This window comes from Moschus berezovskii, chromosome Y (assembly GCF_049115385.1).
Source record: "Moschus berezovskii isolate FMDL1 chromosome Y, NW_MosBer_1.0, whole genome shotgun sequence".
In the NCBI taxonomy this organism is placed as follows: domain Eukaryota; kingdom Metazoa; phylum Chordata; class Mammalia; order Artiodactyla; family Moschidae; genus Moschus; species Moschus berezovskii.
In genome coordinates, this window is record NC_142489.1 from 13,754,242 (window position 1) to 13,775,212 (window position 20,971).

At 51.8% G+C, this 20,971-nt stretch overlaps 1 protein-coding gene across 1 annotated transcript; it reads left to right on the top strand.

Moving 5' to 3' along the window:
* The first annotated feature begins 1,233 nt into the window (after window positions 1–1,233).
* Window positions 1,234–10,170, top strand: LOC148773063 (uncharacterized). Its single transcript, XM_088834393.1, has 7 exons — window positions 1,234–1,238; window positions 2,417–2,727; window positions 2,951–3,397; window positions 7,633–7,741; window positions 7,830–7,908; window positions 8,167–8,220; window positions 10,084–10,170. The coding sequence occupies exons 1-7, from the start codon at window positions 1,234–1,236 to the stop codon at window positions 10,168–10,170; spliced, it is 1,092 nt and encodes a 363-aa protein (XP_088690519.1).
* The last annotated feature ends 10,801 nt before the right edge of the window (window positions 10,171–20,971 follow it).

The following is a 20,971-nucleotide window of genomic DNA, read 5'->3' on the forward strand; positions in this document are numbered from 1 at the left end:
AAGTTTTGCTCACTTGGCTTTCAAGGAAATTTAGATGAAATTATAAGAGTGGTCATCAGTGCTAAAGCCATTTAAGATCCAAAACCAGATATATACACTACATCTTCCTGTGATAAATATCACTGCATGCATGCCTGCTTAGTCCTGTCCAACCCGTTGGGACCCTGTGGACTGTAGCCTGCCAGGCTTCTCAGTCCTTGGAATTTCCAAGGCAAGAATACTGGAGTGGGTTGCCATTTCCTATGCCGGAGAACTGTACCCCCCCCCCAAAAAAAAAAAAAAAAAAAAAAAAGCCTTGATGACTCAGATAACCACGATGGTGTGGTCACTAACCTAGAGCCAGACACCCTGGAGAATGAAGTCAACCGGGCCTTAGAAGGCATTACTACAAACAAAGGAAGGGAGGCGATATGAAAGGGAACAACAGCCTCTGCAACGAAAGGCTGTGGGAATTGGAGATGGTTCATTTTGAACAATCACATTGGCTTTTGGTCTTATAACACCTCAGATTCAGGGAAACACATCAACGCAAAGCCTGAAGTGATGAAACTCCTGGAAATAAGCAAGGGCCATAGGCTCCTTAATGTCAGGTACATCTAAACACGTGTTTCGGGGGGAAGCAAAATTGGGTCTCTTCAAGTCAAGGAAACAGGAAACCAAGGGATACCCACGGGCTTCCATCGACTTGAACAGCTTTGCAACAGAAAAGCTAAGCATTCATAAATCAAATGGTAACAAACTGAACACAAAAGAATATTTGCAAGCAGAATATCGGAGAAGGAGTTCCTATGTAAAAGAGAGTGAGAACTCACACTATTTCTCCCAAAACAATCCCCGGACCTAACCCTTCCCCTAACACCAAATCCAACCCCAAACCTTTACCTTATTTGAAACGAAACCCTAAAGCCTCACCCTAGGTCAACAATATACATCGTACATGCATTCAAAGGCATGTGAGCATCCACAGGAGAGAAACAGAGAGGAAGAGACAGACTGAATTTGGAAAGGTCAAAAAAGAGATGGAAGGAGGTCCAGAGACTGAACAATGGAGAGGAAATGAGTGGATTTCAAAGAATTTGCATGAATCTCTCTTGAGATTGGAAACAATGAGTGTCTATTCTCCTTGCAGGGGAAAATGACCCACAATGATGAGACTCAAAGACAAGGATGTGGGGAGCCACTGTTGGGGCAGCCTCGCCCACCACTCGAGGCTGAGTGGGACACCTGGCGAGGATGAGGTAGGTTGATATCACAGGGGGGATGTCTGAATATGACCTTCTGGTCCTCCCAATGCAGGCCCAAGAAATAGGCAAGAAGGTGACTGCCTTTTTCCCAGGTCCCAGAGCCCATCCAGGCCTGATTCTGCCCCATTCTGTGCTCGGTCAGCCCTGTGTGGAATCTGTCCTTTGGGAAGTCTCAGTGTCCAAGCTCCATGTGATAGCGGCCCAAAGTTTTAACAGGCACTGGAGCTGTTTGTAGGCTGACAGACCTAGGCAGGAGATGAGAGAGACACCCCCACTAAGCAGATGGAGAGACTGGGGAAACTGTTGGGTCACATGGCTTGCCCAGGGCCACATCACTTCTGAGGAGAAGGAGCCTGGGCTAAAAGCAGCTGTGTCCTCAGAGCTCAGGCTCTGGTTGCACCCAGGTATCCCCAAGGCTATAGGGTGGGCTATGTGGGTGTCACTGTGCCTGCACGTAGCCTAAAGGCTTGGGGGAACAGCCAGAAACCCAGAGGTTCCCTTGGGGAGCTTTGTGGAAGGGACCTCGGCCACGAACCCAGAAAAAGATGTCACTTCCCGGCAACAGAACCCAACAGAACCCGCTATCCGGGTATCCAGGCCTCCCCAGCAGAGTGGAGCCTCCGGCCGGATGGCTAGCAGTCTAGAAGTTCTGCTGTCTGCCCTGCCTAGAGGCCGGTGACTCAGGCGAACTCACAGGCAGTGTGTGGGAATGCAGTTGACGCTGGCTTAGGGCCCCCCAAGAGGCCTCGGGCCTTTGCCAGAAGGAACTGAAATGTAACAGGGGAGCCCCAGGCCGGGTCCGGCCACCTCTCCTGTCCCACCCGGGGAAACCTGAGCCCTTTCCCTCTGTGGATGGGGGTTTCTCGGGGTGTGTCTGCCTCAAGCAAATCCAGCCACATGTGTTTCAGGAGCCCGTGGGCTGCATGTGTCCACACCGCAGTGGAGAGCAGGCTGGGTGGCATGGGGAGCGTCCGGACTGAGCCGGCTGCCCAAGCTGACCTCATGTACTCAGGGGAGTCTCCGACCTCCCCGGTGGGGATCTGAGCAGACACTCATCTCACTGCTCTTTTTGGGAGCAGAAGGGCAGATGGGCAGAAGCAGCAGCCGTCCTGGCCAGGCTCACCTCAGAAATATTGAAACAGGGCTGGCTGATGGTCACTGTCTTTGCCGAGCATCCCAGTTGAGGTGGCCCCTGAGGGGCACACCCCATCCACCTCCCAGAGGGAGGTCTCAGAGCACCAGCCCCCTGCCCGGGAGGCCCAGTGCAGGCTCAAGGTGAGCGTGGCTACAGAGGACTCAGCACAACTGGTGATGAAGAGGAAGTGGGCAAGGCCTACTGCCCAGACGCCACCCAGCACACACCCCAGGGCCCAGTCTCAGGCTGCCACAGAGCTCAGTACAGCCGGCTCTGACCTAGAGCTCCGAGAAGCCCTGTCTTGGAGGCAGCAGGAGGAACTGAAGCCCAGCACAGCAGAGCACAGAGGTGAGGTGGCTGGAGCTGCTGCATGGGAGTGTGTGGAGGCGGTGCTGAACCACCCCCAGAGCTGGGGCTGGGCCTGGACCAAAGTCTGGCCTCACACAACCCATCTTGGCGACTACAGAGAAGAATCCAATGCTGGGCCTTCTTAGAGAATCTCTAGGAAACTTTCATATCCACTTAGGCATATGGCAAGGCTGGCCTGTGGCAAACTTTTATTCTCCCCCAGCTCTAGCTCTGGCCATCAAATTCAGCCAGCCTCCACGTCTAAGAACTGTCCCTACAGAGGTGGGAGCTCCAGGTGCAGGACCCAGGGATCCACTGAGGGGAGATCGAAACCTGAGAAGTCCCCTTCCACAGAAACAGGGCCAGACGGGTACTGGCCAGCACCCTCAGCACATCGGATCTCTGTTCCCACACGACCCCCAGCCCCAGGCCCTGGTGTCCCACCCAGCCTTCCAGAACCTCCACGTCCACGTGCACTTGCACCTGCTCGGGCTTTGGCAGCAGAACACGAGTCAGGGCCTGAGTGACCACCTGAGCAGGGGCAGCCGGACCTGGCTATTGCCAAGGACTCAGACATCCACTATGACTGTCCAACCACTGCAGGGAGAACATTCCCTGCTCTGGATTGAGGCCCAGAGCACTTTCAGCAACCACCTCGTCCAGGGGCACGGTTGGCTCTGAAACCTCCATCCCTATGTGTTCCCCGAGGACGCAGTCCACTTCATACCCACCCAGGGGATATTGACTTCCCTTCCCTTGAGCTGATTTTCATCATGCCCCTAAGCATCTTTCTACTCATCATTTATGTGTATTAACGTTTTCTGTATATTTTGCTCGTAAGTGCGTGTCAATAAAGTTTCCTTCCTTGATGCCAGTTGGGATTATGGAGGTCTTCACAATGCTCTGTAAGCATCACCACTGTCTACATTGGGACACCCTCATTCTCTTCCACCCCATAATTCCCAGCAAAGCCTGATTCATGGCAAGCACTCCACGTTCTTTTCTCCCCCACCTGACAAAACTGAGTTTTCTTCTCTCTGCATTTTTTCCTATTCTTTCGGGGTCCCAAATCAATGCCAATCACTGAAATGATAGGAAACTGGATTTTGCTCTGACTGAAGGTGAAAGTTATAGTCTCTCAGTATTGTTAGAGTCTTGGCATCCCCATGAATTCTACAGTCCATGGAATTCTCCAGGCCAGAATATTGGAGTGGGAAGCTTTTCCCTTCTCCAGGGGATTGTTCTAACTCCCCACATATTGGAAGACCAAACTGGAGAATTCTGGTTTCTCTGTCATTTGAAGGAGCCTTTGGGTATCTGAAAGGACAGTGTAGGTACTTTCAAGACGTCATCTACCAAACGAAGCCCTCTCGGCAAATGTGCTCAGAATCTCCAAGTAGGCAGTGCTGTTGTAAGTGGGACACCTCAGGCACAAGGGAAATGCTGAGTTCTTCCGCCGGCAAAAACAAACTTACAACAATAAACCAGGCAGGAGAAATGGAAAGATAAACCCACACCAACAAAGGGACAAGTGTTCCTCAGAACACAAGGCCAGAGAAAGACCCACTATCCTTGTGGCCTCTACAAGCTCGAGAAAATCAGTGATCTGGAAAGAAACAGAAAAACCATGTGCAGGTCCAATGAAAGGCAATGCACATGGCTAATGTAGCTCAGAGATGGCCTGAGTTTTCGCATAAACACGCGGGCAAATGGAAGCACAGTGCAGTAGCGGTGCTCATCATCTCAGAGCTAGGTGCTCAGGATGGTGACAACCAGCCTTCGGGACCACAAGAGGAGCGGAGGGCCTGTCAGAAGCCATAGACATCTCTCTCGCTGTCCGGGAGAAGAGTGTGACGGACCCATCAAAGTCACACAGTAGCAACTCTTGAGGATCAGTGTCCACCCTCAGGATGGATCCCACTACACTTCTGGAACCGTTGCTCCTGTCGTCTGAGATGCTCACCTCTGGTGGTCCAAAGCCGCAGGCCTGCTGGGCGCCTGCAGAGACAAAACTCCCTTCAGATGCTCACACAGCCAAGGGCACACAAGGGTGCATGTGGCCTCTGGCTCAGAGATGTAAGATCAGCACCCTGTCAACCAAACCTGGGGATCCATGCAGAAAGGGAGGCAGCACCCGACTCCCCTTTTCATGTACACATCGTCCCTACTGCTAGAGGTGTTGAATCCATTCAACTGTGGAAATGCAAGCTGAAAAATATCCATATTTCGAGGTCTCCAAAAGAGTATAGGAGCAATGCATTAGGAAACCAGATGGGATGACATGTATGTCCATGGAAACTTGACACCTCTCAACCAATGCACTTCAAATGATTTCTAGACATACGTTCCATGCCAAACGGTTCACAAACCCAGAAGGAAATGGAGCAGATATTAGACATGAGCTCTGAGTCCTCACACAAAGTACAGAACACTACCCAAAGAGTAACTAGGGAACACAGTGAACTTTGTCAAATCCATGATTTGGACTCTGGGAAAGACGCTCTGAAAAACGCAATTGACACCAACCAAGCTGGGAGACAACTGTTTGCATACACAGGCTTAGGCAGCATTCGGCTCGTAATACACAAACCACATGAACAGAAACGAACCTGAAGGAGAGGTCTGAAGGGACACCAGGCGAAGGTAGGGACACGGAGAGTACAGCGAATGATGCCCAGCACCGAGGGCCTTAGAAACACGGTCTATCTACACTCCCTGAGCCCTGTGGGACACTGGACTAGTCCTGTTCTACCTGGAGGCTCTGAGAGATGGACAGTGAGGAAGGGGAAGAGAAATCCTTGGCATTTCTAACACTCACAGAAAACGCTTAGAAGGAAAAGGCAAGGATAAACACCACCGACAGTGACATTCCCTGAAAGGCATGAGCTAGGAGTCCATCTAACAAGGATTGAAGCACCTCTTCTCAGAGAACTTCAAGAGATGGATGAAAGAAGATGAAGCCCACCAATTCAATGGAAAAGAAGCTATGATCACGGATCAGAAGAATTCCTCCTGGTAAAATAATGTCACTTCCACCTCCCTTCAACCCCCACCATGGGGCAATCCAGAGGGTCCACACTCTTCCTCTAAAAATATCAATGGTGCTCGCGGGGCATTATAACCAAAGAATTCCAAAACGTCTATGGAAACACAAAGGAGTCAAAAGCGTCAATGCAATATGGGGAAAGCCCTGAATTGGACACAGCAGGCTGCCTGATAGGCAATTAGACTATCATACAAGGATCATCAGGACAGCATGGTACTGGGAAGAAATCAAACACGCAGAACCAGATCCATGGAATGGAATTGAGGGTCCAGATATAAACTCAAGCTTCTACGTTCAATTCCTCGACGCCAAAGGAGGGGAGGCGATAAGAATGGGAACAAGAGCCTCTGCAACGAAAGGCTGTAGGAATTGGAGATGGTTCCATCTGAACAATCACATTGGCTTTTGTTCTCATAGCGCCTCAGATTCAGTGAAACACATCAACGCAAAGCCTGAAGTGATAAAACTCCTGGAAATAAGCACGGGCTCCAGGCTCCTTAACGTCAGGGACTTCTCAAAATGTATGTGGGGTGGGGGGAGGAAAAATTGGGTCTCTTCAAGTCAAAGAGACAGGAAACCAGAGGACACCCTCGGGCTCTGTCCACTTGAACAGCTTTGCAACAGAAAAGCTAAGCATTCACATTTCAAAATCGTAACAAACTGAACACAGAAGAATATTTTCCAGCAGAATATCGGAGAAGGGGTTTCTACGTAAAAGAGACTGAGAACTCACACCACTACGTCTCCCAGAACAAACTCCACACCTATCCCTTCCCCTTAAACCAACTTCAACACCAAACCATTACCTCACTCAAAACGAAACCCTAAAGCCTCACCCTATGTCAACAATATACATGTGTACATGCATTCACAGGCATGCAAGCATCCACAGAAGAGAAACAGAGAGGAAGAGACAGAATGAATTTGGAAATGTCAAGAAGGAGAGGGAAGGAGGGAGAGAGACTGAACAATGGAGAGAGGAAATGAGACGATTTCACAGAATTTGCATGAATCTCTCTTGAGGTTGGAAACAATGACAGTGCCTATTCCCCCTGCAAAGGGGAAAATGACCCACGATGATGAGACTGAAAGACAAGGATTCAGGGAGCCACTTTTGGGGCAGCCTCCCCCAGCCCTCGAGGCTGAGTTGGACACTTCCATAGGACGAGGAAGGTTGATATCAGAGGGGTGATGATTTAATTTGACCTTCCGGTCCTCCCAATGTCTCGGTCAAGATATAGACCTGAAGGGGACAGCTTTTTCCCAGGTCCCAGAGTGATCCAGGCCTGATTCTGCCCCCATTCTGTGCTAGGTCAGCCCTGTGTGGAATCCGTCCTTTGGAAATTCACAGTGTTCAACCTACACGTGATTGCGGCCCAAAGTTTGAACAGGTACTGGAAGTGTTCGTAGGCTGACAGACCTAGGCATTAGATGACCCTAACTCTGCAAATGGAGGGTCTGGGGAAACCCTGTGGGGCACATGGCTTTCCCAGGGCCACATCACTTCTGAGAAGAAGGAGCCTGGGCTGAAAACAGCTGTGTCCTCAGAGCTCAGGCCCTGGCTGCACCCAGGTCTCACCAAGGCTGTAGGGTGGGCTGTGTGGGTGTCACTGTGCCTGCACTTGGCCTAAGGGTGTGGGGGAACAACCAGAAACCCAGAGGTTCCCTTGGGGAGCTTTGTGGAAGGGACTTTGGCCACGAAACCAGGAAATGATGGGAACATTTCTTCCTGGCAACAGAACACAGCAGAACCCACAAGATGGGTGTCCAGGCCTCCCCAGCGCAGAGGAGCCCCAGGCCAGATCACTTGCTGTGAAGATGTTCTGCTGTTTGTTCCTGCCCAGAGGCCGGGGCCTCAGGCGAGCTCACAGGCAGGGTTTGTGGGAACGAGGTCGACGCTGGCTCAGGTCCCCTCCAGAGGCCGCTGGCCCTGGAGAACAGAAAGGTAACAGAGGTCACCAAGGCCAGGTATGGCCACCTCTCCCGTCCACCCGGGGAAGCCTGAGGCTTTTCCCGGTGTGTAGATGGGGGTTTCTCAGGGTGTGTCTGCCTCAAGCAAGTCCAGTCGCCTGTGGGTCAGGAGCCCTTGGGCAGTTTGTGTCCACACCACAGGGGAGCACAGGCTGGGTGGCAAGGTGAGAGTCCAGGCAGAGCCTGCTGCCCAGGCTGACCTCACGCCCTCAGGCTAGTCTCCGTCCTCCCGGGTAGGTATCTGAGAGGACAATTGTCTCTCTGCTCTTTATGCGAGCAGAAGGGTAGACGGTCAGAAGCAGCAGACATCCTGGCCAGGCTCAGTTCAGAAATATCGAAGCAGGGCTGGCTGATAGTTACTGTCATTGCATAGCGTCCCACCCGAGTGAGCCACTGAGGGACACATCCTATCCATCTCCCAGAGGGAGGTATCAGAGCACCATCCCTGTGCCCGGGAGTCCCAGTGCGGGCTCCAGGTGAGCGTGGCCACGGAGGGCTCAGTCCAACTGGCAATGAAGAGGAAGCGGGCAAGGCCTGCTGTCCAGGCACCCCACAGCACACACACCGGGGCCCAGTCTCAGGCTTCCACGGAGCTCAGCACAGCTGGCTCTGACCCAGAGATCCAAGAAGTCTTGCCTCTGATTCAGCAGGAGGACCTGGAGCCCAACAAGGCAGAGCACAGAGGTGAGGCGGTTGGGGCTACTGCATGTGAGCGTGGGGAGGCGGTGCTGAGCCATACAGGGAGGAGTCCCCCAGAGCTGGGGCTGGGTCTGGACCAAAGTCTGGCCTCACACCACCCATCTTGGAGACTGCAGACAAGTCTCCAATGTTGGACCTTCTTAGCGAATCTGGAGGAAGCTTTCATGCCCACTTAGGCACAAGGTAAGGCTGGCCTGTGGCAAACTTTTCTTCCCTCCCAGCTCTAGCTCTGGCCGTCAAACTCAGCCGGCCTCCACGTCCAACACCTTTCCATCCGGAGGTGGGAGCTCCAGGTGCCGGACCCAGGGATCCACTGAGGGGAGTTCGAGACCTGAGACTTCCCCTCCCAGACACAGGGCCAGCTGGGTACTGGCCTGCACCCTCAGCACATCGCAATCTGTGACTGCACGACAGCCAGCCCCAGGCCCCGATGTCCCACCCCGCCTTCCATAACCTCTACCTCCATGTTCACTTTCACCTGCTTGTTCTTTGGCGGCAGAACCCGAGTCAGAGTCTGAGTGACCACCTGCGCAGGAGCAGCCTGCCCTGGCTTCTGTCAAGGACTCAGACGCTTACCATAACTCTCCCACCCCTGCAGGGAGAACAGACCCCTGCTCTGGACAGAGAACCAGAGCCCTTTCGGCAAACAACTCATCCAGGGGCGTGGTTGGCTTTGCAGCCTCCATCCATGTGTGTTCCCCTTAGACCCCCTTTACTCCCTCCCCACCCAGGGGAGATTGACTTCCTTTCCCCTGAGTTGATTTTCATCCGGCTCCTTGTCATCTTTCTTCTCATCTTTTATGGCTTTTATGGCTTTCTGTATATTTTGCTTGTAATTGTCTGTCAATAAATATTCCTACCTTGATGCCATTTGGGAATATGGAGGCCTTCACAATGCTGTGTAAGCATCACCACTGTCTACATTCGGACATCCTCGTTCTATCCCCCCCAAACTTCCAAACAAACCTGGGATTCATGGCAAGCACTCCTCTTTCCTCTCTTCTCTGCATTTCTTCCCATCCTTTCAGGGTCCCCAATCAATGGATTCTTCTCTGATTGAAGTTGAAAGTTATAGTCTCTCATTATTGTTAGAGTCTTGGCATACTCATGAATTCTACAGTCCATGGAACTCTCTAGGCCAGAATCCTGGAGTGACTAGCTTTTCCCTTCTCCAGGGGATTGTTCTGATGCCCCACATATTAGAAGACCAAACTGGAGAATTCTGGTTTCTTTGTCATTTGAAGGAGGCTTTGGGTATCTGAAAGGACAGTGTAGATCCTTTCAAGATGTCATCTGCCAAATGAAGCCCTCTCGGCAAATGTGCTCAGAATCTGCAGGAAGGCAATTCTGTTGTAAGTGGGACACCTCAGTCACAAGGTAAATGCTGAGTTTTTTTGCCATCACAAACAAACTCACAATACTAAACCAGGCAGAAGAATTGGAACGATAAACCCACACCAACAAAGGGACAAGTGTTCCTCAGAACACAAGGCCAGAGACACCATCCTTGTGGCCCCTACATGCTACAGAATATCAGTGATCAGGAAGGAAACAGACGAAACATGTTCAGGTCCAATGAGAGGCAATGCACATGGCTAGTGTAGCTCAGAGACGGCCTGACGCTTTGCATGCACACGTAGGAAAAGGAAAACACAGTGCAGGTAACAGTGGTCATCATCTCAGAGCTAGGTGCTCAGGACGATGAAAATCAGCCTTTGGAACCATAAGAGGGAGCGGAGGGCCTAGCAAAGCCAATAGACATCTCTCTCACTCTCCGGGAGAAGAGTGTGCCTGACCCATCAAAGTCCCACAGAAGCATCTCTTGACGATCAGTGCCCACCCTCAGTGTGGATCCCACTCCACCTCTGGCAGCATTGCTCCTGTCTTCTGAGATGCTCACCTCTGGCGGTCCGAAGCCACAGGCCTGCTGGGTGCCTGCAGAGATGAAACACCCTTCAGATGCTCAAAGAGCCAAGGGCACACAAGGATGCCTGTGGCCTCTGGCTCACTGATGGAAGATCAGCGCCCTGTCAACCCAACCTGGGGATCGGTGCTGAATGGGAGGCCGCACCCGACTCCCCTTTCACTGGACACAGCGTCCCTGCTGCTAGAGCTGCTGAATCCATTCAACTGTGGAAATGCAAGCTGAAAAACACCCATCTTTCCGAGAAGGTCTCCAAAAGAGTTCAGGAGCAACGCATTAGGAAACCAGAGGGGATGACATGCATGTCCATTGAAGTTTGATACCTCTCAACAAATGCACTTCAAAGGATCCCTAAATATACGTTCCATGCAAACGGTTCACAAATCTAGAAGGAAATGGAGCAGACATTAGAAATGAGCTCTGAGTCAAAACACAAAATAAAGAAAGGCACTACACAAAGAGTAACCAGGGAACAGAGTGAACTTTGTCAAATCTAAGATTTGGACTCTGGGAAAGACCGTCTAAAAAATGCAAACAACAGCTTCCAAGCTGGGAGACAACTGTTTGCATACACAGATCTTAGGCAGGATTTGGCTCTTAATAAAAAAAAGACATGAACATAAATGCGTCTGAAGGAGAGGTCGGAAGGGACACTAGGCCAATGAAGCAACACGGAGAGTACACTGAATGATGCCCAGCATCGAGGACCTGACAAATTCGATCTAGCTAAACACTCTGAGTCCTGTGGGACCCTGGTCAAGGCCTGTTTTACCTGGAGACTCAGAGAGATGAACAGTGAAGAAGTGGAAGAGAAATCCTTGGCATTTCTAACACTCACAGGAAACGCTTAGAAGAAGGCAAGGTCCAACCCCACTGACAGTGACATTCCCTGAAAGGCAATAGCTAAGAGTCCTTCTAACCCAAGAGGGAAACCCCTCTTCTCACAGAACTGCAAGAGATGGATGAAAGAATGTGATCCCACCAATCCAATGGAAAAGAAGCTGTGCTCACGAATCAGAAGAATTCCCCTTGGTAAGATGATATCACTTCCCCTGCCTCCGACCCCCACCGTGGGGCAATCCAGAGGGTCCACGCACTTCCTCTCAAAATTCCAATGGCTGTTCTCAGGACATTATCACCAAAGAATTCCAAAATGTCTATGGAAACACAGAAGAGTCAATAGAGTCAATGCAATATGCTGCAAAGCCCTGAAATGGATAAAGCAGGCTGCCTGAGAGCCAATTAGACTATCACACAAGGATCATCAGGACAGCATGGTACTGGGAAGAAGTCAAACACGCAGAACTAGATCCATGGAATGGAATTGGGGGTCCAGAAATAAACCCAAACTTCCACGGACAATTCTTCGACGCCAAAGGAAGGGAGGCAATATGAATGGGAACAAGATCCTCTGCAACGAAAGGTCATGGGAATTGGAGATGGTTACATCTGAACAATCACATTGGCTTTTGGTCTCATAGCACTTCAGATTCAGTGAAACACTTCAACGTAAACCCTGAAGTGATGAAACTCCTAGAAATAAGCACGGGCCATAGATTCCTTAATGTCATGGACTTCTCAACATGTGTGTGGGGGAAAAGCACAATTGGGTCTCTTCAATTCAAGGAAACAGGAAACCGAAGGACACCCTCGGGCGTCCATCCACTTGAAAAGCTTTGCAACAGAAAAGCTTTGTATTCACAAATCAAAATGGTAACAAAGTGAACACAAAAGAATATTTGCAAGCAGACTATTCCAGAAGGTGTTCCTACCAAAAGAGACTGAGAACTCACACCACTACCTGTCCCAGAGCAAACCCCAGACCTATCCCTTCTCCTAACACCAACTCCAACCCCAAACCTTTACCTCACTCGAAAAAAATCCTAAAGGCTAACCCTAAGTCAACAATATGCATGCTTACATGCATTCACAGGCATGCGAGCATCCACAGGAGAGAAACAGAGAGAAAGAGACAGACTGAATTTGGAAAGGTTAAGAAAGAGAAGGAAGGAGGCAGAGAGACTGAACAAAGAAGAGAGGAAATGAGTCGATTTCACAGAATTTGCATGAATCTCTTGAGGCGGGAAACAATGCTAGTGCCTATTCCCCCTGCAAAGGGAAAATAACCCACGATGATGAGACTCAAAGACAAGGATGCAGGGATCCAATTTGGGGGAAGCTTCCCCCACACCTTGTGTCTGAGTTGGACACATGAGTAGGACGAGGAAGGTTGATATCAGAGAGGACACTGTCTGAATATGATCTTCCGGTCCTCCCTATGCCTGCGTCAAGAAATAGGCAGGAAGGGGTCTGCATTTTCCCAGGACCCAGAACCCATCCAGGCCTGATTCTGCCCCATTCTGTGCTAGGTCAGCCCTGTGTGGAATCCGTCCTTTGGGAAGTCTCAGTGTCCAAGCTCCACGTGAAAGCGGCCCAAAGTTTGAACAAGCATTGGAACTGTTCGTAAGCTGACAGACCTAGGCAGGAAATGGGAGAGTGACCCTCACTCTGCATACTGAGAGACTGGGGAAACCCTGCGGCGCACGTGGCTTGCCCAGGGCCACATCACTTCTGAGAAGAAGGAGCCTGAGCTGAAAGCACCTGTGTCCTCAGAGCTTAGGCCCTGGCTGCACCCAGGTTTCCCCAAGGCTGTGGCGTGGGCTGTGTGGGTGTCAATGTGCCTGCACGTGGCCTAAGGGCATGAGGGAACAACCAGAAACCCAGAGGTTCCCTTGGGGTGCTTTGTGGAAGGGACCTCGGCCACGAACCCAGGAAATGATGTCACTTCCTGGCATCAGAAGACAACAGAACCCGAAACCCGGGTGTCCAGGCCTCAGGGGAGATGAGCCCCTGGACAGATCGCTTGCTGTCAAGATGTTCTGCTACTTGCCCCTGCCCAGAGGCAGGGGCCTCAGTCGATCTCACAGGCAGATTATGTGGCAACGCAGTCAATCCTGGCTCAAGGCCCCTGCAAGAGGCCTCTGGCCCTTTACCCGAAGGAACAGAAAGGTAACAGGGGAGCCCCAGGCCAGGTCCAGCCACCTCTCCCATCCCTCCTAGGGAAGCCTGAGGCCTTTCCCTGTATGGATGGGTGTTTCTTGGGGTGTGTCTGCCTCAAGCAAGCCCAACTGCCTATGGGTCAGTAGCCCGTGAGCCCTTTGTGTCCACACCCCACGGAATAGCAGGCTGGGTGACATGCGGAGCGTCCAGACAGAGCCGGCTGCCCAAGCTGACCTCATGCCCTCAGGGGGGGTCTCTGTCCTTCCGGGTGGGTATCTGAGCAGACACTCGTCTCTCTGCTCTTTCTGGGAGCAGAAGGGCAGACGGGCAGAAGCAGCAGCCTTCCTGGACAGGCTTAGCTCAGAAATATTGAAGCAGGTCTGGCTGATGGTCACTGTCATTGCCAAGCATCCCAGCTGAGGTGGCCCCTGAGGGGGCACACCCCATCCACCTCCCAGAGGGAGGTCTCAGAGCACCATCCCCCTGCCCGGGATGCCCAGTGCAGGTTCCAGGTGAGCGTGGCCACGGAGGGCTCAGCACAACTGGCGATGAAGAGGAAGCGGGCAAGGCCTGCTGCCCAGATGCCACCTACACATACCCTGTGTCCCAGTCTCAGGCTTCCACTGAGCTCAGCACAGAGGGCTCTGACCCAGAACTCTGAGAAACCCTGCCTCGGATGCAACAGGAGAAACTGGAGCAAAGCACGGCAGAGCACAGAGGTGAGGCGTCTGGCCTGCTGCATGTGAGCGTGGGGAGGCGGTGCTGAACCACACAGGGAAGATTCCCCCAGAGCTGGGGCTGGGCCTGGACCAAAGTCTGGCCTCACACAACCCATCTTGGAGACTGCAGACAGGACTCCGATGCTGGGCCTTCTTAGCGAATCTCTATAAACTTTGCTGCCCACTTAGGCAAATGGCAAGTCTGGCCTGTGGCAAACTTTTGTTCTCCCCTAGCTCTCGCTCTGTCCATCAAACTCAGCCAGCCTCCACGTCCACGACCTATCCCTAGAGGTGGGAGCTCCAGGTGCAGGACCCAGGGATCCACTGAGGGGAGATCGAGACCTGAGACGTCCCCTCCCAAAGCCACAGGGCCAGCCGGGTTCTGGCCAGAACCCTCAGCACATCGGATCTCTGTGCCTGCACCATCCCCAGCCCAAGGCCCAGATGTCCCACCCCACCTTCCAGAATCTCCACTTCCATGTGCATTTGTACCAGATCGGGCTTTGACAGCAGAACCCGAGTCAGAGCCTGAGTGAACAGCTGCACAGGGACAGTCTGCCTTGGCTCCTGCCAAGGACTCAGACTCCCACCATGACTGTCCCACCCCTGCAGGGAGAACAGTCCCCTACTCAGGACAGAGGCCCAGAGCCCTTTTGGCAAACACCTCGTCCAGGGCAAGGTTGGCTCTGCATTCCCTGTATGTTCCCCATGGACGCCGCCCACTCCCTCCCCACCCAGTGGTGACTGAGTTCCCTTCAGCTGAGCTGATTTTCGTCAGGCTCCAAGGCATCTTTCTTCTCAATTTTTATGTCTTTTATGGCTTTCTGTGTATTTTGCTCGTAAGTGCCTGTCAATAAAGTTTCCTTCCTTGATGCCAGTTTGGAATATGGAGGCCCTCAAAATTCTGTGTAAGAATCACCACTGTCTACATTGAGACACTCTCTTTCTATCCCCTCCCCCCTAATTTCCCAGCAAAGCCTGGATTCATGGCAAGCACTCCCCGTTCCTCTCTCCCCCACCTGACAATATTGAGTCTTCTTGTCTCTGCAATTCTTCCCATCCTTTCGTTGTCCCAAATCAATGCCAATCACTGAAAGGATAGGAAACTGGATTTAGCTCTGACTGAAGGTGAAAGTTATAGTCTATCAGATTTGTTAGAGTCTTGGCATCCCCATGAATTCTACAGTAAATGGAATTCTCTTCGCCAGAATCCTGGAGTGGGTAGTTTTTCCCTTCTCCCAAGGATTGTTCTGACTCTCCACATATTGGAAGACCAAACTGGAGAATTCTGGTTTCTATGCCATTTGAAGGAGACTTTGGGTATCGGAAAGGACAGGGTAGGTCATCTACCAAATGAAGCCCTCTCGGCAAATATGCTCAGAATCTCCAGGTAGGCAGTGCTGTTGTAAGTGGGACACCTCAGGCACAAGGGAAATGATGAGTTCTTCTTTCACCACAAACAAACTCACAACACTAAACCAGGCAGGAGAAATGGAAAGATAAACCCACACCTACAAAGGGACAAGTGTTCCTCAGAACACAGGGCCAGAGAAAGACCCACCATCCTTGTGGCCCCCACATGCTCGATAAAAACAGTGATCGGGAAGGAAACAGAAGAAACCTGTGCAGGGCCAATGAAAGGCAATGCACATGGCCCATACAGCACAGAGACAGCCTGACGCTTCGCATGGACACACGGGTAAAGGGAAACAGAGTGCAGGTGGCGGTGGTCATCATCTTAGAGCTAGGTGCTCAGGATGGTGACAACCAGCCTTTGGGACCACATAGGGACCGGAGGGCCAGCAGAGCCCATAGACATTTCTCTTGATCTCTGAGAGAAGAGTGTGCTGGAACTATCAAATTCCCACAGGAGCATCTCTTGACGATCAGTGCCGACCCTTAGGGTGGATCCCACTCCACTTCTGGCATGGTTGCTCCTATCTTCTGAGATGCTCACCTCTGGCGGTCCAAAGCTGCAGGCCTGCTGGTCGCCTGTGGAGACAAAACTCCCACAGCCAAGGGCACAAAAGGATGTCTGTGGCCTCTCACTCACTGATGGAAGATTAGTGCCCTGTCAACAACACCTGGGGATCTGTACTGAAAGGGAGGCTGCACCCGACTCCCCTTTCACTGGACACAGTGTCCCTACTGCTAGAGCTTCTGAATCCATTCACCTGTGGAAATGCAAGCTGAAAAAACAGCCATCTTCCGAGGTCTCCAAAAGAGTTTAGGAGCAATGCATTAGGAAACCAGAGAGGATGACATGCATTTCCATGGAAACTTGACACCTCTCAACAAATGCACCTCAAAGGATTCCTAGACATACATTCCATGCAAAACGGTTCACAAATCCTGAAGGAAATGCAGCAGACATTAGACATGAGCTCTGAGTCTTCACACACAATACAGAAAGGCACTACACAAAGAGTAACCAGCGAACACAGTGAATTTTGTCAAATCCAAGATTTGACTCTGGGAAAGACCGTCTGAAAAATGCAAACGACACCTCCCAAGCTTGGAGACACCTGTTTGCATACACATAGTTTAGGCAGGATTTGACTCCTAATACACAAATGAACACAAACGAACCTGAAGGAGAGGTCTGAAGGGACACCAGGCAAAGGAAGGGACACCAGGCCAAGGAAGGTACACGGAGAGAACCCCGAATGATGCCCATCACAGAGGCCTGAGAAACATGGTCTATCTGCCCTCTCTGAGCCCCGTAGGACCTTGGACGAGGCCTTTTCTACCTGGAGGCTCAGAGTAAAGGTCAGTGAGGCAGGGGAAGAGAAATCCTTGACGTTTCTAATACTCACAGCAAATGCTTAGATGGAGAAGGCAAGTATCAACCACAGTGACAGTGACATTCCCTGAAAGGTAATAGCTAGGAGTCCATCTAAGCCAGGAGGAAAGCCCCTCTTCTGAGAGAACTGCAAGAATGAATGAAAAAAGATGAAGCCCATCAATCCAATGGAAAAGAAGCTGTGCTCACGAATCAGATTTCCTCCTGGTAAGATGATGTCACTTCCCCCTCCCCCAGATCCCCACCATGGGGCAATCCAGAGGGTTCATGTGCTTCCTCTCAAAATACCAACAGCTGTTCTCAGGGCATTATAACCAAAGAATTCCAAAATGTCTATGGAAACACAGAGGAGTCAACAGAGTCAATGCAATCTGCCGCAACGCCCTGAGACGGACATAGAAGGCTCCCTGATAGCCAATTAGACTATCACACTAGTATAATCAGGACAGCATGGTACTGGGAAGAAATCAAACAGGCAGAACCAGATCCATGGAATGGAATTGAGGGGCCAGAAATAAACCCAAGCTTCTATGGTCAATTCCTCATCGCCAAAGGAGGGGGACAATACGAATTGGAACAGGAGACTCTGCAACGAAAGTCTGTGAGAATTAGATGGTTCCATCTGAACAATCACCTTGGCTTTTGATCTCACAGCACCTCAGATTCAGTGAAACACATCAATGCAATCCCTGAAGTGATGAACCTCCTGGAAATAAGCACAGACCACAGGTTCCTTAACATCATTGACTAATCAATATGTGTGTCGGTGGGGAGGCAATATTGGGTCTCTTCAAGTAAAGGAAACAGGAAACAAGATGACACCCACGGCTTCTGTCCACCTGAACAGCTTTGCAACAGAAAAGTTTACATTCACAAATCAAAATTGTAACAAACTGAACACAGAATAATATTTGCAAACAGATTATCAGAGAAGCGATTCCTACATTAAAGAGGCTGAGAACTCACACCTCGACGCCACCCAGAACAAACCCTAGACCTATCCCTTTCCCTAACATCAACACCAACCCCAAACCTATACCTCACTCGAAAAGAAACCCTAAAGCCTCACGCAGGTCAACAATATACATGCGTACATGCATTCAGAGGCATGCAAGCATCCACAGGAGAGACACAGCGAGGAAGAGACAGACTGAATTTGGAAAGGTCAAGAAGGAGACGGAAGGAGGGAGAGAGAATGAACAATGGAGAGAGGAAATTAGTGGATTTCACAGAATTTGCATGAATCTCTCTTGAGATTGGAAACATTGACTGTGCTTATTCCTCCTGCAAGGGGGGAAATGACCCACGATGATGAGACTCAAAGACAAGGATATGGGGAGACACTGTTTGGGCAGCCTCCCCTACCCCTAGAGGATGAATGGGACACTTGAGGAGGACGAGGCAGGTTGATATCAGAGGGGGCGATATCTGAATATGACCTTCTGGTCCTCCCAATGCCTGGGTCAAGAAATAGGTAGGAATGGGACTGCTTTTCCCAGGCCCCAGAGCCCATCCATGCCTGATTCTGCCCCATTATGTACTAGGTCTGCCCTGTATGGAATCCGTCCTTTTGGAAGTCTCAGTGTCCAAGCTCCATGTGACAGCGGCCCAAAGTTTGAACAGGCACTGGAGCTGTTCATATGCTGACAGCCCTAGGCAGGAGATGTGAGAGTGACCCCCACTCTGCAGATGGAGAGACTGGGGAAAGCCTGCAGGTCACATGGCTTGCCCAGGGCCATACCAATTTTGAGAAGAAGGAGCCTGGGCTGAAAGCAGCTGTGTCCTCAGAGCTCAGGCCGTGGCTCCACTCAGGTCTCCCAAGGCTGTGGCGTGCACTGTGTGTGTGTCACAGTCCTGCACGTGGCCTAAGGGCATGGGGGAACAGACAGAAACTCAGAGGTTCCCTTGGGGAGATTGGTGGAAAGGACCTCGGCCACGAACCCAGGAAATGATGTCACTTCCTTGCAACAGAACACAACAGAACCTGCAACCTGGGTATCCAGGCCTCCCCAGCAGAGAGGAGACCCCAGCCAGATCACTTGCTGTCAAGATGTTCTGCTGTTTGCCCCTGCCCAGAGGCCGGGGCCTCAGGCGAGCTCACAGGCAGCGTGTGTGGGGACACGGTCGACGATGGCTCAGGGTCCCCCCCGAGAGGCCTCTGTCCCTTTGCCCAAAGAGTAGAAACATAACAGGCGAGTGCCAGGCCGGGTCCAGCCACCTCTCCTGTCCACCCGGGGAAGCCTTAGGCCTTTCCCTGTGAGTATATGGTGGTTTCTCCAGGTGTGTCTGCTTCAAATAAGCCCAGTTGCATGTGGGTCAGGAGCCTGTGGGCCGCTTTTGTCCACACCACAGGAGAGAGAAGGCTGGGTTGCATTGGGAGAGTCCAGGCAGAGCCGGTTGCCCGGGCTGACCTCACGCCCTCAGGAGGATCTCTGTCCTCCTGGGTGGGTATCTGAGAGGACACTTGTCGCTGCTCTTTCTGGGAGCAGAAGGGCAGATGGGCAGAAGCAGCAGGCATCCCGGCCAGGCTCAGCTCAGGATATCGAAGCAGGGCTGGCTGATGGTCACTGTATTGCAGAGTGTCCCACTCGAGGTGGCCCCTGAGGGGCACACACCATCCTCGTCCGAGAGGGATGGCTCAGATCACCAGCCCCTTGTCCAGGAGGCCCAGTGCAGGCTCCAGGTGAGCGTGGCCACCGAGGGCTCAGTCTAGCTGACGATGAAGAGGAAGCGGACAAGGCCTGCTGCCCAGATGCCAGAGCGCACACACCCTGGGGCCCAGTCTCAGCCTGCCACGGAACTCAGCTCAGCCAGCTCTGACCCAGAGCTCCAAGAAGCCCTGCCTTGGATGCAGCAGGAGGATCTGAAGTGCAGCACGGGCAAGCACAGAGGTGAGGCGGCTGGGGCTGTTGCATGTGAGCGTGGGGAGGCGGTGCTGATCCACACAGGGAGGAGTACCCCAGAGCTGTGGTGGGCCTGGACAAAAAGCTGGCCTCATACCACCCATCTTGGAGACTGCAGAGAAGACTCCGATGCTGGGCCTTCTTACCGAATCTCAAGGAAGCTTTCATGCCCACTTAGGCACATGACAAGGCTGGCCTGTGGCAAACTTTTATCCTCCCCCAGCTCTAGCACTGGCCGTCCAACTCATCCAGCCTCCACGTCCAAGACCTCTCCCTACAGAGGTGGTAGGTCCAGGTGCAGGACCCAGGGATCCACTGAGGGGAGATCGAGAAATGAGAAGTCCCCTCTCAAAGACCTGGGGCCAGCCAGATACAGGCCAGCAACCTCAGCACATCGGATTTCTGTGCTTGCACGACCCCCAGCCCCAGGCCCAGATGTACCACCCCGCCTTCCAGAACTTCCACCTCCTCATACACTTGCAACTGCTCGGCTTTGGCGGCAGAACCCGAGTCAGGGCCTGAGTGACCACCTGCACAGAGACAGCCTGCCCTGGCTCCTGCCAAGGACTCAGACGCCCACCAGGACTGTCCCACCCCTACAGGGAGAACAGGCCCCTGCTCTGGACAGAGGCCCAGAGCCTTTTGGCGAAAACCTTGTCCAGGGGAGCGGTTGGCTCTGCAGCCTCCATCCCTGTGTGTAACCTGTGGGCGCTGTCCACTCCCTCCCCACCCATTGGAGATTGACTTCCCTTCCCCTGAGCTGATTTTCATCAGGAACCTAGGCATCTTTCTTCTCATCTGTTATGTCTTTTATGGCTTTCTGTATATTTTGCTCGTAAGTGTGTGTCAATAAAGTTTCCTTCCTTGATGCCATTTGGGAATATGGAGGCCTTCACAATGCTTTGTAAGCATTACCACTATCTACATTGGGACACAGTCATTTATCCCCCCCTCCCCCCCACTTCCCAGCAAAGCTTGGATTCATGGCAAGCACTCCCCCTTCTTCTTTTCCCCACCTGACAACATTGATTCTTCTTCTGTCTGCATTTCCTCCCATCCTTTTGGATTCCCCAATCAATGAAAATCACTAAAATGATAGGATACTGTATTTTGCTCTGACTGAAGGTGAAAGTTATAGTCTCTCAGTATTGTTAGAGTCTTGGATCCCAATGAATTCTA

What these genes read in the sequence shown, in the direction of transcription:
- LOC148773063 (XM_088834393.1), top strand. An exon ending in ACAGAGGTCACCAAGGCCAG is followed by an intron (nt 7,742 to 7,829) that starts GTATGGCCACCT and finishes GTCTGCCTCAAG; the next exon opens with CAAGTCCAGTCGCCTGTGGG. An exon ending in AGCACAGGCTGGGTGGCAAG is followed by an intron (nt 7,909 to 8,166) that starts GTGAGAGTCCAG and finishes TCCATCTCCCAG; the next exon opens with AGGGAGGTATCAGAGCACCA.